The sequence below is a fragment of the Ammospiza caudacuta genome, chromosome 21 (genome assembly GCF_027887145.1).
Source record: "Ammospiza caudacuta isolate bAmmCau1 chromosome 21, bAmmCau1.pri, whole genome shotgun sequence".
NCBI lineage: Eukaryota > Metazoa > Chordata > Aves > Passeriformes > Passerellidae > Ammospiza > Ammospiza caudacuta.
The window spans coordinates 3,876,080-3,892,925 of record NC_080613.1 but is presented as its reverse complement, the minus strand read 5'-3'; the positions used below and the strand labels follow the sequence as shown (position 1 = coordinate 3,892,925).

The window sequence follows — 16,846 nt, the reverse complement described above, 5'->3', positions numbered from 1 at the left end:
CCCAGGTGCTGGATGCCTCTTGCTGTCACCTCTCATCCCAGCTCCAGCCTGGTGCTGCCCAGGAAAGCCCCCACAGCCCAGCTCACACACACACCTCTCTCCTCCGAGATGATCTGGACAAGCTCATAGTCTTCAGGCCGGTCCCCATCCAGGTTGTGTTTGGCCATGGCCTTACGAATAACCACGGGGGTCTTGTCCTGGCTCGTCACCTGCAAGCACAGAGTGCTGTGAGCTCAGAACACTGCTAAAGCCTCCTCCAAAACGTGCCATGCCCACATCCAACCAGCACAAGCCACCCACCCCTCCCTGGGGATGTCACTAACCAGGATGCTCTTGTACATGTTGCCGTTGTCCACAGCCAGGCTGACTCGGATGATGCAACAGTCGTCGACCTGCTGGTTGTAGAGGGGCAGCGAGAGTGAGGAGTAGCTGGAGATGCCGGAGACCGAGCGCTTGTGAGTGCGGGAGGCCGTCACCGGCGTGGAGGAGACGGAGGAGGAGGAGGCACTGCTGGAGCCTGAGCCGATGCCTGACGTGTCCAGGGAAGAGAGGGAGGTGGATTCCCAGAACTGGAGGGCAGGGAGGAGAGGGGATGCGGAGGACACAGTGGGTTTAGCTTCTCCATCGGCCACAGACGGGGCGTACCAGCGCTGGGGGAGGGAGGCCAGAGGGATCTCACTGACCTGTGACAACGGGGGACCGACACAGCTACAGCCACCGGAGGCACCAGAGCCTTGCCGTGCTGCCGGAGCAGCCCCCGGGCCCCCCGCCTGCTCCCCCAGCCCCAGCGCCAGGGCAGAGGTGGGACAGTCCCCACAGCATGGCCACAGCGGCCCTGGGACCCTTGGACCCTGAAAGCTGCCACGTACCTTCTTCTCCTGGCAGTCAGGGGACTCAGGGATGAAGCTGATGTTGATCTCCTCCACGTCAGAGCTGCTGGAGCCAGCAGAGGTGACACTCACTGAGTCAGTGGCGTCCCCACTGCACAGGTACTGCCCACACTTGAGCTGGTCGAAGGATTTCGAGTGGGAGCTGCCGCTGGCACAGGGCTCCGTGCTTGGTGGCTGCCGGCTGCCAGGAGAGAGGTGGGGCAGGTGAGAAGGGAGCAGGTGAGGCTGCATTTGACTGGCAGGACAGTGGCCATGCCTGCCTGGTCCCCTGCAATGTCCAGCCAGAGATGCCCCACGCTGGCCCCACCTCCCACCAGGGACTCACTCGCTCCATCTCTTGATGATGCCCGTGTTCTTCTTGGCCTTCAGCGTGTTGCTGGCTGACTCTGACAGCGGCTCAATCTCACACGACAGCCCATAGCTGGGAGGGGAGAGAGGAAGGTTTGAGATCCCTGTGCTGCCACCAAGTGTGAGGGAGGCAGAGCAGAGAGGGGAGCAGGGGGCAGCTGCTGCTGTCAGAGGAAACGAGTGGTGGGACCTCCCTCTCACTCACCTCTCGGCCTCACTGAGCCTCTCCAGGCTGTGGAACCACTCCACAAACTGGTCCTCCTGTGTGAAGCTGTAGTTGTTGCAGGCTGACTGGAGCAGCTTGATCTGTGCAATCACTTCGAACTCCTGCAGCAAAGGGAAGCCATGAGACCAGAATGCCCTCCCTCAAAAGTGAAGGACACGAAGGAAAAAAGGAGAGGGATCAAGTCCTAAGTGACTGGCACAGCCTGGGATTGCAGCAGGCCAGCCCTGCTGTGCAGCTGCCAGGGCAAAACTCTCACCTTCCTTCTCTTCTCAAAGTTGATCAGCCCACCCTGGAAAAGAAAGAGATGAAGGTCAGGATGGAGCAGGCAGAAGAATATTGCTCCCTCCTCTATCTCTATATTGCTGCCACTGCAATGTGAGTAACCCTGCTGAGAAACAGTAGCCCATTTCCTTGGGAGAGAGGTGGATGGGCAGTGTTGGATATGGGATGTGGGATACAGGATGTGCAGTGTGGGATACAGGATGTCGTGTGGGACACAGGACACAGCCTTCCTTTTATCAGCCCAGGCTCTGGGAGGAAGGGGAGGACAAGCAGGAGGTACATACATCCAGGAAATCCTTCATGGCCGTGTCCAGCATCACCAGGTCTGTCAAGAAGGTGCCAAGGTAGGGAATGGTGCCCTGCATCACACCCTGTGGGGACAGAAGGGACAGAGGGGTCAGCAGAACTGGGATCAGCCTGGGCAGCTGCTGGGAAGGGGCACAGGGACAGCCCTGCCAGACTCACCATCTCTCGCTGCTGCTGCTGCCGTTTCTGAGCCCTCTTTGGGTTGATCTCCAAGGTGGCAAACTTGGATGTGCCCTCCTGGATGGTGGGGAGAGTTGGGATCAGCACAGGTGGGAAATGGCACTAATACCTGTTAGCTAAAATTCACACCCATTTTCATTTATATGACTTCAATTGTAGGAAAGAGGAGGGAATCAAAGCTTTTTCATGGCTCACACAGAGGAGAGCCTTAGTGGACAGGAACTGCTGCTCTCATTTCTGTACAAATGCCTCCCTAATGGGATGTGTTGTTACCTTCTGCATTTTGTTTCTTCTCACTCCCTAAACCAGAGCTAGGCTGGGATCTGTGGAGAAGTTCCACATGGAATAAGGACATTTTTGCTGCAGCCTTTCACCAACTCCACCACCCCACCTGGAATCAAGAGGACTTTGCACTGGACTCTTAACACGCAGCTGCCTCTGGGGACAAGCTGTCACCTGGTGCTCTGGATCCCATCCCAGTGCTTATCTGTTCCCTGAATTGATTTGCCAGCTCCAAGCAGTAAGTTTGGGGTGGAGAAACAGAAATTACAGCCTTGATCTGAAAACCCTGCTTGCTCCCCAGACTCAGCACACCCTGCCTGCACCCATAACTGTGACTCCAGCAGCTCTGCCAGGGCTTCATGCCTGTGGCTGGCACGCCATGGAAAGCTGAGCTGCCTGCCAGGAACAGGGCAATGAGGGTTCTCCTTCCCCCTACCTTGATGAGAAGCTCCCGGCTCAGCGAGTGGTTGTTCTCGTCGGAGAAGATCTCGGAGAGCTCGTGGAATGTGCGGAAGCTCTCCCTGCACAGGGGAACAAGGGGAAAAGTCAGCAATGCTGCCATGGTGGGGTTTCCTCCTTGGGCTCTCTTCTGCTCACCCCAATGACCCCAGTTGTGCTCAGCTCCAGCTGGGCCTTGCTGTTTGGGAGCTATTCCAAGGTGTTTCACACAGAAGGGTGAGGTGCTTTTATTTCCTCACCCTCCTGAAATCCCTGACACTGGCCCCTGGGTTTTGGGCGCACTCCAAGAGGCAGTGCTGGAGCTGAGGTGATCCCATAGACACATCCAAGTGCCACAGCACATTATTCCCCTTGAAAGCAGCCCTGCAGGAGCTCCTTACCTCAGGACCTCGTCCCAGGTTTTCTTGAGCCGGTGCACGGCGTTGCACTGCAGGGCAGAGAGGATGGCTCGGAGGGAGGAGAAGTTTTTCAGGATGCGGCACTCCTGAGGGCAGACAAAGAGATAACAGGATTGGGGTTAAAAAAAGCTGGAGGATCTGCTGGCATTCCAGCAGGGGAAAAAGCTCATCCCTGGGGTGGAGGTGGGAGGGGAGCTGTCCTACCCGAGCCACTTCGATCCACCGCTCCACCACCTTGGCCCTCTGCTGTGGCTTCAGGGACCTGTCCCCGAGACAAGTGGCAATGACACAGTTGGCCACGCTGTTGAACTGGGAGACCGTGGCACGGATGGTGGGGGCCAGGTGCTCTTTGCCCTTCTTGTCCCTCTGGGACCAGATGCAGCCCAGGCAGTGGTAAGGCACCACTTTCTTGAACAGCTCCTGGAAGATGAAGGGATGGAGAAGGGTTTCTTGGTGTTCTTTGAGGAGAGAACAGGCCAGGAGAAGAGCCAGGACAGTGCCCAGAGCACCACTGACCCAGCTGGTGGGTGACTACTCACAGCATCCATCAGTGTGAACTGTTCTGCCACCATCTCTGGGGAGAAGGAGAGGAAATCTGGCTTCCCATCACTGACGCCGTTCTCTTCTACCAGCTGGAAGGTGCAGCTGCTGTGGTCCACAGCTGCAGGAGACAAGGGTGAGGCTGAGCACTGCAGTGCCCACACCAACCCACACCAACCCCCTACAGACACCTACACCCCACCTCCCTAGATCTTCATCCCATCTAGCTGTGCACCTCCAGCAATAAGGCTCAGATAAAAGGATAGTCATTTTAAACCTGGGTGCAAATGTCTACAGAGGATTAAAGGCAGATTAACTAATCCACTTAGAAATCCCACTCCTCCTGCAGCTGGATTGGCTTCCCAGTGAAATCCCATGTACAATTCACAGGTGTTCATCCACGTGGCTCAAGTTTTAGAGAGCCTCAATGCCAACCAGCAGCATTCCCTTCACCAGCAGCCCCAAATGAGCCCTGCAAGCCAGGGGAGCACCCCACCTTCTGCCTCGGCCTCGCTCTGCTCCTGCTGCTGGAACTGGGCCAGCAGGATGCGGGCTCGGCGCTCCAGGTCGGAGCCGGGGATGTTGTGGCGCACGTAGGAGATGAGCTGCTTCAGGCAGGCAAAGTCGGGGGGCTTGCGGAAATCCTCCGAGTACTGGTCCAGCCAGGCCCCCAGGATGGAGGAGATGGTGCTGCAGGAAGGGGGAGAACACAGGCAAAGGGAATCAGGTGCCAGGAGAAACCTGTGTGCACGCCCACAAGCCCAGGGCAGTGCTGGGATGACAGATCCTTCCCAAAGAGCTGCCACCACAGCACAGGCAGACTTACTTCTTCAGCTCCATCCTCTCATCCACAGTGTGCCTGGCGTGGTCCCCGTTCGCCTGCACGTGGAGTTTGCCATACCTGGTGGGGCAGAGGGGAGGCAGTGAGCACCCTGCCTTCTTCTCCCTCCACATCACTCCCAGCTCTGCCACGGGGTCAGGATGAACCTGCTCTGCAGTGTCCTGCTCCCCTCCCTCTGCCACAACCTCCCCATTACAAGAAGGGAAGCAGCCAGCACTGGCCACCTCACTGGAAGAGCTCCAGCTTTCCAGAAAGTTCTGTCCTCCCTGCCCTGTCCCAAAACCCTCACTGATGGAGCTGGGAGAAGCCACCAAACCCCCAAGGCATCGCGGCAGAAGATGCTGGGGCTTTCCTGGCCACCCCCAGCTGTGTTTTTGGGACTCACCTGTTCAGCAACAGGTCCAGCACTTGCTTGGTGGTGGCGAAGGCCCGGTAGGTGCAGAGGAAGATGGTGACATAGGTGGAGTCATTGCCCTTGAAGGCTGAGACCAGGTACTCCACCAGCTTCTCCAAGGTCCCGGCTTTGATCGTCCTCACCTTGCACGTCTCGTAGAGGTTTAAGGCTGACTCGTTCTCAAACTGCCAGGACAGGAGCAGAAGTCAGTGGGCTGGGTGAACACAGACACCATCAAGTGCAAAGTGTTCCCAGCAGCTTCAGAAGGCCAGGTCTAGGCTGGGATCCCCACAGGGATCTTCCTTGCAAAGTGTTTCCTGCAACTTCACAAAGTCAGGTGTAGTCTGGGATCCCCACAGGGATTTTCCTTTCCTGGGAAAGGACGGCTGAATCTCCTCAGATATCAAACACCAGCAACACAGCTGAGAGGACCTGAGCTCTTGGGAAACCTCAGGAAAGGCCTTAGAGTTGCCAAAATCCAGATACAAATCAGAGTTGCCCTATTTTTCAAAACGGGGCTGTGCAGATTGTTTCACCTGTACCCCTTCCCATGCAGCAGAGGGCAACAGGTGCTCCCACTCCCTGCTCCCAAATCAACACATGATTCCCGTGGCAGGGAAACATCTGGATCCTGCCCTGAGGCAGGAGGAGCCCCCAGCTTACCCCCAGCCAGCGCTGCCCTTTGTTGGCCGTGTGGTGGAGCTGCACTTTCCGGAGGGATATGCTGTAGATCACACCATCCTCCAGCTCTTCTCCAATCTCCTGTGTGGAGCTCTGCATGGAAAAACAAGATACACCATGAGATAAGGGGAGCAAAGCGTGGCAGAGACGCTTTTGTGGCTCCTGTGAGGGATCCCAGCAAGCCAAAGGCAGCAGCTGGCTGGCAGGGAGTCTCCCTCACCTGCTCAGAAATGCAAACCAGGTGACACCAGGGTGTCTGGCTGGCTGAGCCTGCCCACAGTGGAGCCAGGACTTTGGGAAAGCTGCTCTTGGTCTGTCCCACATCCCCTGGCTCCATGTCTCAGCCCTTCAGCAAAGCCAGTGCAAGGACCCCTCACAAGACAGGGAAGGGGACAGTGACAGCACAGCCCAGTGCCCTGCCCTGGCTGCTCCCCTCTCCTGTGAGGTGACATTGGCTCCTGGTCTGAGCAGAGTCTCAGTGATCTGAACCAAGCACCCTGGTGCCCTTCCCTAATAAATAATAATAAAAATAACAAAATAATGAAAATAATAATAAAAATAATCACGGTCAAACCAAGCGGCCCATGGCACAAGGCAGAAACCCAAAGCTCAAAGCTGGGGGGAAAATCCCAGAGATCTGCACCAGGGTGGGATCAGGCACAGCCAGGACTGGTTTGGACACAGGGTTCAGGCACCCAGCTATGAGCTCCCATTTCTGCTCTGGAGAATGGAGAGCACCAACAAATTGTTGAGGAAAGGGGTGATGCTTCTCAGGGCAGGTCCCCAGGCACACACCTTCCCCAGCACCACACACCAGCACGGGCTCAGCAGCAGCTCCGGCCCCACAAGGACAATTTGTTTCCCTCCTCCTCCTCCTCCTCCCTAACCACGCTCTGCTGAGTCAGTGCCTCCCTTAAGGAGATTTATCCAGATCCTTTTAAACACTGCAGGGATCTCCCCCGCCCTCATCCCCCTCACCAAATGGCAGGACATGGATGAACACACACCAAAACCCAGAGCTCAGCAGAAGGAGAAAATGCCTGAAAGCTGTAAGCTGGTTAGAGGGGGAGGTGAGCATCACTGGGACACAGGGCCGTGGGGACAAACCTCTCCTGCCAGAGCCAGCCCTGAGCATTCACAACAACACGCTGAGGAAAAACTGCCATGAAAAGATTTAGGATGGAGCCCCAGAAGTGATGCTGCTCCCTGCAATAAATCCTCCCCAAATTGCCCTGTGAACACAGGGACAGCCACACCAGGCTCAGAAGAGGCTGCACACCTCAGGAAACAGGAGTAGAACACGACCACAGGATCCTGAGCTGATGGATGCCACGCACACCCAAACACTCCTCCTTTATCAGCCCCACCACAGCAGTGCCCACTGCTCTGCTCTCACACCCTGCTCAAGCCAGGGCTGTTCCTCACAAGGAGTTGAGGCAGGGAAGCACAGCCAGCCCAGAGACTGAGGGGAAGCTTGAAAAAGCCTCTCACTCACGGCTGTAATGAATGAGGGCAGAGAATCCCCCTGGGCAGGGTTCTGACTTTTTCACTTTCTGCTGAACCTGCTTTTCTCACTTCGTGCCAGACTATGGAGAGGGTTGGTTTGCTGAAGTTCAAGGAGCTGTGAGGTTCTGCTGTGGACACCAGGGGCCTTTCCCAGGGTCCACTGGCTTCCAGAGCAACCCAGAGAGCACCCACATGAGGCAGCAGACACCAAACATCCTTCCTGGCACCTGTGTCTGTCCCTCTCTTGTTCTCTGGGATAAATTATGGCACAAATTTGTGCTCAAGTACACTGCCCTGGGGACTGGCACAACCTTGGCACAGCTAAAGCTTTGTGTCCACGCTGGATCAAACATCTGCACTGACCACACCTGACCAAGTTGGCCAAGCTGTCTTTCTTCCACCTTTAGATGCTGTTCCCAACAAAAACAAAACAAACAAAAATCAACAAAACAAACAAAAAAAGCCACGGAAATGCTTCCCAATTTTTCCTGGGCTCTTTCCCAGCCTTTATCACCCAACCTGCATGTCAGCCCTGCCCCTGTGTACCTCCCACTTAAGCTCTGGGTCCAGCAGGACCAGAGCCCTGTACAGCCTAACTCAGAAAAGAGATTTGGCTGGGCAGTTGTAAACCCCAGACGAAAATATCGAGAAAAATCAGATACTTGCTAACATGCAATTAAATTCATAAATTAAAGCATATGGGAGGAAAAAACCATCTCAGGATCAACCCATGAATCATTGGCAACCGCTGTGCAACTACAGTGGAAATTATTGCCACAACTGCGCAGGGTTTTCACTCTGCATTTCATGTCACGTGCAGGGGATACACCCCACTCCACATGCAGAAAAGCAAATTTCATTTCCTTCCCATATTCAAGACTGTCAGATTCATTCATTTTTTGCCTTGCTGACTTGTGCATATCCCCCCAAGTTCCCCCTTTGCAAACCACACACGGCTTCCCAGCGGTCTGCAGGCTCCTGCCAAGAGCCAGGAGAGCTGCTACACTGGGACATTCTAAAATTTGGCTATTTATATTCCGTGTGAGCTTCCTCTTCCCTGCGGCTGCTCCTGCGAGATGCTGATTGTGCATTCCGCGCACGCTGGTTAAAAACCAACCCAAAGCAAAAAAGCAGCGGCAGGATGGAGCCAGAGCAGCCTCATCCCAACACCTGCACCAAGCACACGTTTCTCCCCTTGCAGGTGAGCTGGGAGCAGGGCAGGGACAGACTCAAAACCTTGACCTGTGCCACTGTGCAGAATCCTCCATTCACACCAGCAACCAAAGCTGAATGCCTTCAAAATGGTCTCTAAAGAGTCAGATGAGTGCTTTCCTTTGCTTAGATGATTGGAAATTACACTATTTCAAAAGATGCAGAGCAGACAGGGCCTTGGAGGCAGCAATCACTGAATATTGCCACAGTCCCTGCTCCCCAGTGCCTGCCCTGCACATCTGCTGGAATTTCCTGCCCCTCAGTTCAGAAGAAGGGAACATGAGTCGGGCTCAGCCAGCACACAAATCCTCCTCCACCTCAGCCTGAGGGTGAGACACAGGTGAACAGCCCCTTCTGTTGGCACAAGGGATAAATCCAACAGGCCCAGGCAGTGCTTTAAACATCTGCAACAAGATTTGATGGCTATGGCATCTGCACCTTCCACCAAATTCATACAGGTGGGACCTGGCAGCCCAGAAAGTGAGATCCAGCACATTTCAAGATGGGCACCAAGAAATGGAGTACACAGAGAAAATGAAGGTTTGGTGAAATCCTGGTTCTCTCCACACACCAGAAAGGCTGGAGCACAAGGGGCACAAGGAAAAGCCACATGTTTAACTCTCCCCAGTTGCGCAGAGCAGAGGCTCTCGCAGAAGCAGCAGTGAGTGAACTCTGCAGGAGTTCATCCCCTGAAATATGAAACGGGAGCCTGCACCAGATGGCTGCCCTGGGCCTGGGGACTGCCTCTTCCAACTGCAGCCAGCCCTGGAGCTCCCACTGATGGTTCAAAGCCTTTGTGACTACACCAGGGAGGAATTCCTGCTCCGTGCAATAAACTCTTCTGCTCTCCGCTCAATGTTCTTGTACTCGGCGTGGTGTCAAACCCCACGTCTTCACACAGAGGATTAATAAGGAGCTCTAAGAGATGCAGCCAAGGTTTGTGAGCCTGGAGGAAGGGTGTGAGGGACCCTGAGAGCAGGCAGAGAGCAGCAGCAGCAGCAGGGACTCTGCCTTGGGCTCTTCCCGACAGATGAAAGGAGGGGAAAATGCAAAAACCAAACAGCAAAGCAAAACATTGGCTCGGGCTCTACATTTTGGAAAGTGTTTGAGCTCAGTCACAAAGCTGGTTTTAGTTAGACAGGAGCAAAGTGCAGGATTAAGTGTGAGCGCGGCTGCATCCCCACACTTACACACAGACAATTACCCAACAATTACCAGGTCTTAAGAGCTCTGCTCCCACGTGCCCCAGGTTAGTGCACTGGCCTCCAAAGGCACAAAAATAATGAACTGTTAGTGGAAAAAGGTATTAATTTCAGCACACATGGAGGAGGCACAGCTGCCTAAAGTGCTTTTGCTGATGCTCTCTGGGCCACAGCTGGTTTAACAATCAAGATATTTGTGTTACTCTGCTCTCTTTTCTGTTGAGTTACACAAAATTCCTGTTCTACAGACAGGTACAGAGCAGCACCGAGAGTATCTCTGCTGAATTCAAAGGGGCTGCTGCTACCAGCCACAAGAGAGGAGCAGACACTAACCCAGCCCCTGGGAAGCCAGGAATGCGTGCCTGTTGGGAATTAACAGAGACAAGAAAAGGCAGAGCTGAGCTCCAGAGACGTCACCAGGGGTTTCCCATTGAAGCTCTTGCACAAGCTCAAATGAACCCAATGAAAGGTGGTAAAGCCAGAAGCAGCAAGTGGGGGTTTGTTCTTTACAATCCCCAGCCCTTTCTCAGAATAATCCCTTCCCACTAGCAACGGGAAATGGGCCTTTCCAGAAACAGAGGAAACCAGCTCCAGCATGGCCCACGTCCAACACCAACCCCCAGCTTGCTTTCATTTCACCCCCAGGAGCAAACCCTGAACCCCTGCAAGCAACAGCAGCGACTCTGGGACCTCTTATGCAAAGCTGAGTGTATGACATTATGTAAAAGGAAATAGGAAAAAAGTCAGCCCCGGGTAGTGAAAGGAAAACAAGCTCAGTTCTGTGAACTGAAGATAAAGACCACAAAAGCAGAAGCACCCTCTGTCCTACACGTCCAAAATAAGCACACACAGCACAACACTCTTCCCCTCATGGGGACTTCCAGGCAAAAAGCCCTGAGGTGGCTCTTCCCCCACAGCTCTGCCTCGAGGGATCATCCACTCCTGGCACTCACAGTTTCCTTCCCCTGGCTGTGCTCAGAAAGGCTCCAAGGACTACCCTGAGTGCTGAGGAAGCTGACAAACATCCCCTGCTTTAGGGGAAGGAAAGGTGCCCACGCTGCTGACTCACAGCATGTCCTTTGGAGCAGCAGCCCCACTGAGGGCAGCAGCACTTTTGCTCCAAAACATCATCCCAGCCATGGGTGTTGAACTGTTCATTCCCAGCCATGGCCATGGTGCCACTGGGGTGGGCAAGTTCATCTCCCACTGTCTCCTTTCCCCCTGCTGATGGAGCTCAGTGCCCTGCCACAGCTGGGTGTACCCAGCCCCTGCTCCCCATGCAGCAATGTTCAGCAGAAAGACAATTCCTTTGGGTTTCCAGCACTCTCTGCCTTCCTTCCTGCCTGCTCCGAGCTGCCTCAAACCAGGACCGATTCCAGCAGCCCATAAAAACACAGTAACAAAAGGGGAAACAGGAAAAGAACAGAAAGAGGGCCAGAAGCTGAACTCAAACCCACCATGAAAAAGGAGTGGTTTTGCCAGGACACCAGGCCAGTGGCAACAGCTGAGGGCCTGTTCTCTCTCCAGCAGATGCTGGGTTTTCCTGACACTCTGCTCCAGATGTTTCAGCACAGAAAGCTGTGCCCTAGGGGAACTGCCCTGGAGCCAGAGCATCTCCCAGCACCACGATGGGGCAGAGAAAAAGAGAAAGAGGGGTCACATCACCCCGTATCTGCCTCTTGTAGGGATCTTACACCTCCTCCTTTGGGCTCTGTGGGTCCTGAGGCCAACAGCAGCTCTGCCCCTGTGTCTGTGACCCAGAGGGAACCAAAGGCAGCCTTGTCCACCCTGGCAGCCCAGGGAGAAGGGAAGGGAAGCTGGCAGCTGTGTTGCAGAGGCATCTTGTGACTCACACGCAGTGAGTCAGTGGCTGGAGCAAGGATTAGGAGCTCAGCCTCGGTCTAGGAACGAGACAAAGCAGATAAGCAGGATTCCTCCCCCGTTTGCTCCTGGTTTGCTTTTAGGGAAAACGAAGAGCCTTCCCACATGGAGAGACTTTTCCCACTCTTTTTGTGGTTTGGAAATCAAAGGCTCTGCATGGCCACTCCATCCCCAGCCTTCAATCAGATCCCTGAGGTGGGGAAATGCAGGTGCTGGGGGCTCAGGCTGACAGGGGGACTCCCCAGGAAAAACAAACTCCAGCCACAACAGGGATGACTGATGAACTGCAAACCTTGAGTTTCCTACACCCAGGAAGCCACCGCCCATTTGCTCCCCATGTGGAAACACCACCCCGTGTGTTCCCTCCCAGGGGACGTGCTGGGATGGGCTCCCCTCGCAGCCTATTTGGAGAAAACTGAGTGCAGCAGGTTTTGCTTCCTCTCTAAGTTGATGGAAAAAAAAAGATCCCGCCAACACAGCAGATCTGGCTCTTGATCCAAAGCCCTGAGCCCCGTGCTGATAATGGCCCTGGAGCATCCCTGTCCTGAGCCAAGGCCTCTGCAGGGGCAGGCTGGTAGCAGAGGGACACAGCCCTGCTCACAGAGCCACCGGACTCGCCCACACCCCCGGGGCATTACTGGAAGTGAAACCAGAACGACGCGGCTGGTGAAAAACGGTGCATAAAAAATTAATGCAGGTACTGCTCTGCGAGGTTAAATAAAGATCGAGCGGTTCGTCCCGAGTCATTTCGGCTCAGAACAAAAAGGGTTTGGGTTTTACTGAGGTGGAACAGAAAAATCTGCGATAAAAACATAACTGAAACAAGTTCAAAAACTGATTGATGTTTTTCTGGGTGTACAGTAGCACCTGGAAGTCACATGCAACATGACAGCTCCCCAGTGCCTTGTTCAAAAGTGAATTTAAACATGAGGGGTGGCATGAAAAGTTCCAGCCTACCTGACCTAATGCTACTCCATCAATTCCACCTCTGGAGCAGGGCCCTGGTACACCAAATGTGTTATTTCTGGGGCAGCAACAGCTGCCAGGTGTGTTGGGGAAGGGATGGAGATGAGGTTGGCACTCAGAGATGATGTTCCTTGAAACTGATTGGAATAGTCACAACTAAAATGTCAATTCTGGCGTCACACATGTTCACCAGGACACACAGATTTGTTCCTTGTGGCAGCTCCAGGGCAATGCTTGTCCTTTTCATGCATCAGCACCTGCAAGTGACTCCATCTTCACAAAAGTCTTTACATTCCCAGAGATGCAAAACCTTGAACACTCTCCAGCTCTCAGCCCATGCACCAGCCCCAACAGCCAAAAAATTTGTCTTAAGAAGCATCATCTGCAATAAAATCAGCTCCTTTTGTCAAACCTGCCCCTTGCCCTGGCACATCCATATCCTGCATGAATGAAGTGCTCACCTGGGCACACACAAGGTGAAATGTGCAGGAAGGGCACACACAAGGTGAAATGTGCAGGAAGGGCAAAGATCCCAACTGCCAGATCCCACACTGACATTCCCAGAGAGTTTCACCCCACAGCACCCCCCAGCAGCCTGGTTAAACTGTAAATATAAATGTCTGTACAATAACTCTCCTGCTGCAGCTTGCAGAGGGGAAAAGACAGCAAAGCCAAAATCTCCCTGGAATTCTGAAGGTGCACACACTAGGGGCTGTCCAAAAGCCAAAGCCTTGCTCTGGCTGACAGAAACAGCACTTTTCCCCTCTGTTTCCATTTGAACAAGGTTAATTTCAATCTAGCTCAGACACATCCTTAGTTTAGATAAGCTGAACCGAAATAAACCCCAGTGAAATAAACCCCAGTGAATAAACGTGTCCACCCATGTGTTTACTCTGCCTTACGTCAACCAGCACTCCCTCCACCAAACCCAGCATGACCAAACTGGGCAAAGCTGACAAGCCCAGACCTTTAGGGACCCCCTCCTCAAAATCCCATACAGAGAGGATGCCCGGGGGCCTCTGCATGCCCTTATCCCAGCCTGGCTCGGGCACGCTGTGCCAGCCGGCTCGATGGCACCGCCGGTGGCACCGCGACAGCCTCGGCTCACTCTGTGTGTGCGTGTCTGCACCAGGGTGACCCAGTAAACAGCTGAAGCAGAGAAAATGCAGGAACAATCCAGCACGGAGGGGCTGGCGGTGAAAGGACGAGAGGAATAAATGCGGGGCTTTGTTCTCCGGCCGGGATGACGCGCGGCTCCTCCATTTGCTGCTGGTTTGTGATTCCCGGGACCAGCCGGGCTCGTCCCGGCCTCCTCCCGACACCCGCAGCCCCAGCGTGTCCCAGCACAGCCCAGCTGCGGGTTCCAGGCCATTCCCTTCGCTCCGAGGAGATTTTCCCCTGGCAGAGCATCCCGCTACTCGCTCCCCTCCCCGCGGCGCCCGTGGGAAGGTGGAAGAGGCGAGAGCGAGCGCTGCTGCTCTGTAATCAACAAAATCTCACCTTGGGAGTATTACTTAAATAGGTGTCAGGGAGGCAGGAGGTGCGACAGGAGCGGGTGGCAACATGCCGACACCTGGGGGGGGGAACGGGATGCTCCGCCAGCTCCCGGTGATTTCCACAGCTGAGGCAAATGAGATTTGACGATTAACTGGCACCTTTGGGGAGAAAGCCACTTGAAAAGGATAAAAATCGTGTTGTTGTCAAGAGTCTGAACACACAGCAAAGTGAGGTTTGGCCCCGGGTCCTGCCCTGTGTGCCAGATCTGTGGCACAAGGAACGCAGGTGCCCAGGCTGGGAGGACAAGTTCCATCCCCAGACCCTCAGCCCTTGCTCTGTAAGTGCGGGATTTTAGCCACGGAGCACTTCAGAGCAGCTCAAACATCCCCAGGTGCCTCTTCCTCCTGGCCACACACCTCGGCGAGCAGGCACACACACACGTTCCCATCCTCACTCATTTGCTCCTGCCACCCTGCCTGCTTCATCCTCTGTCATTAGCAGCCACAAGTGAACACTCCTGCAGCCTGCCCTCACATTCAATAAAATTATTTTGGGATACCCAAAAAGCTGAAGTGCACAATGACTGGGGCAGCATCAATGTGAAGAGGGCAGAACGCCAACCTTCATCCCCTGACTGCTTCCCTTTGATGTTCCCTGCATTAAGACCAGCCAAGCCTCAAACATCCCCATCCTGAGGAACACACCAAAACCCATGGGAATGAGGACTGGGAGGGAAGGAGTTTGTGGAATACCCCCCCCCCAAGAAGCACCTCAGGGAAGAAGTGTTTGTTATGACACCGCTGTGAGCCATAGCTGCGCTCTGAGTCACCCCAGCAGTGCCAGGGAAGAACCAGCCAGGCCTGTCCTGTCCCTGTGCCAGCTCTCACTGTTGCAACAGGGACAGAATGGAGTAGAGCACATTGTCTGGAAATCCAGAAATGCCAGTGAGTGTCACCAGCAACGGGCACCACCAACACTGCTCAGCACGGGGCTCCCGAGCAGCAGAACTGCAGCTGGGGACAGATAGCCGTGAAAAATTAAACCAAAAGCAAACAAAGAGCAGCTTTTGGAGGAAAAATAGCAGCATTTGGAGAAAAAGTGGGCTGTTTTAAGGTGATAAACCAGCCTGAGCCTTGGCCTTGCCCTGGAGGGTCTGTAGGGATTATTGGGGTGACACCATCAGCCCCACCTCACATCCCCCAGCTCCCAGGCTCTGCTGCTGCTCCAGTGCATAGAGCCAGACCTTGCCACCAGCTGAGCATTTCAGACAGCTGTCTGACCAAAATCCCCAGGGTTTCAGCCTAAAGTGGAAGGTGAGGTCCTGAACCCCCCAGGCACATGAAGGTGGAGCTTTAGCATCCTTCCCACAGCTGAGCTTTGCCCCTGCCAGACCCAGGCCAGGTGCTTTGCTTTGCCCAGCTTGGCTAAACCCTGGTTTCCTGAAGTCAGTTCCGACTCCTAGAGGTGAACCCAAAGCAAACACACAATTTCACAAACACTCTCTGGCTGGAGCAGGAGCCTGGGGCAGGCTCTCAGCTGCAGAGTCTCCATGGAGACCCAACCACTGCAAGGAGCAGGGAAAGGCTGTGTGGTTTTTCTCCATCACATGAAAAGAGGTTCTGGTAAGATGGGTAGTAAGCCCTTGGCAAAGCAGGTTTCCACACAAGCCCTCAGTTCAGCTGCTGGACTGTGGTTAGCAGAAAGCAAAAAAATAATGCCTCAGCATTCCAGATGAGGCTGCCTCCGATGAGTTTCCTCTCCAATCTGCTCTGTTTGCAATTCAGACCAACTTTTTTCCCCTCCCATCTGCTCTGAGGACTCGGCTGGTCCCTGGCAGGCAGAGCCATCCCCATCCTGCCTCTGCTGAGCCCGGGGCTCCCCACGCAGCTGCTCCCAGCACCCCACGTGTGCAGGGAAGACGCCCTTTCTCGTCCCAGCATGTTCCTGACAGCAGAGCTCATCCAAATACCATGGGTGCAATGAAAACAAACTGCTGCGGAGCCAGCCGAGGCTAAAGGGCCACGCCAGGAGCCTCTGTGTGTGTTTAATCTCCAGTGACACTCAGCTGTCACATAACTCCTGACCCTCAGGTGGAGGGAACTCGGCGTTATCTAATGTGAAAGTGCTGCCCTACAAGAACTTGGGTCAGCACAGCTGAATGCAACTGAAAACCAGGGAGGTGATTTGCATAACATCACAAAAACAAACCCAAACGAGGTGAGGGACGGGGTCTGGGGAGCTGCAGAGTCACTTCAGGGCTCAGGAGGAGAGCAGTGTTTGCTCAGCACAGCCCAGCCCACGCTGCCCGTGCTGGGAATTGGGAAAGGACTTTCCTGGCACCTCTGGCAGGGCTGTTCCCAGGTGTTATCAGAATAAATGCCCTTCTGCAAACCCCCTGTGCCAACCCAGTGCCCAGAGCAGCCCTTGCAGCTCTGCCCCTGCTCCAACCCCCTCCCCGTGACTCCCTGGCTGGGATTACTGGGATTACTGGGATTACTGGGATTAGTGCTCCGTGCTCAGCACTCCCTTTCCCCAACGACTCAGGAGCAAAGTCCAAATGCATTGTTACATTGGGGCTGCTGTGAGGTGCAGGTGAGTCCCCACCTGGGCACTGAGACACTGATAACTGGGATGTCCAAACACCCCAGTGGTGCTGCTGTTCCCAGGGATGCTCCCTCACAATTCCAGCGTGATGCTTCTGCCTGGGCACCAAACCCCACTGCCAGCCTCACCTTTCAGCCCACAGATGCTTCCC

At 54.6% G+C, this 16,846-nt stretch overlaps 1 protein-coding gene across 4 annotated transcripts in view; it reads right to left on the bottom strand.

The window, feature by feature from the left end:
* The window catches only part of RALGDS (ral guanine nucleotide dissociation stimulator), a 55,216-nt gene that overhangs the window by 2,152 nt on the left and 36,218 nt on the right, over positions 1-16,846 (bottom strand). For 2 of the 4 annotated variants that reach the window (XM_058818096.1, XM_058818093.1), the window contains exons 2-17: positions 5,810-5,920; positions 5,138-5,331; positions 4,738-4,812; positions 4,408-4,601; positions 3,911-4,032; positions 3,576-3,791; positions 3,354-3,457; positions 2,951-3,035; positions 2,212-2,289; positions 2,031-2,117; positions 1,721-1,753; positions 1,444-1,565; positions 1,216-1,311; positions 870-1,071; positions 324-683; positions 95-209 (exon numbers count right to left, since the gene is read on the bottom strand). In XM_058818096.1, coding sequence (XP_058674079.1) covers positions 95-209; positions 324-683; positions 870-1,071; positions 1,216-1,311; positions 1,444-1,565; positions 1,721-1,753; positions 2,031-2,117; positions 2,212-2,289; positions 2,951-3,035; positions 3,354-3,457; positions 3,576-3,791; positions 3,911-4,032; positions 4,408-4,601; positions 4,738-4,812; positions 5,138-5,331; positions 5,810-5,920 — 2,194 coding nt within the window. The remainder of the gene's footprint in view (positions 1-94; positions 210-323; positions 684-869; positions 1,072-1,215; positions 1,312-1,443; positions 1,566-1,720; positions 1,754-2,030; positions 2,118-2,211; positions 2,290-2,950; positions 3,036-3,353; positions 3,458-3,575; positions 3,792-3,910; positions 4,033-4,407; positions 4,602-4,737; positions 4,813-5,137; positions 5,332-5,809; positions 5,921-16,846) is intronic. The other 2 variants (XM_058818094.1, XM_058818095.1) reach the window with 2 other exon arrangements.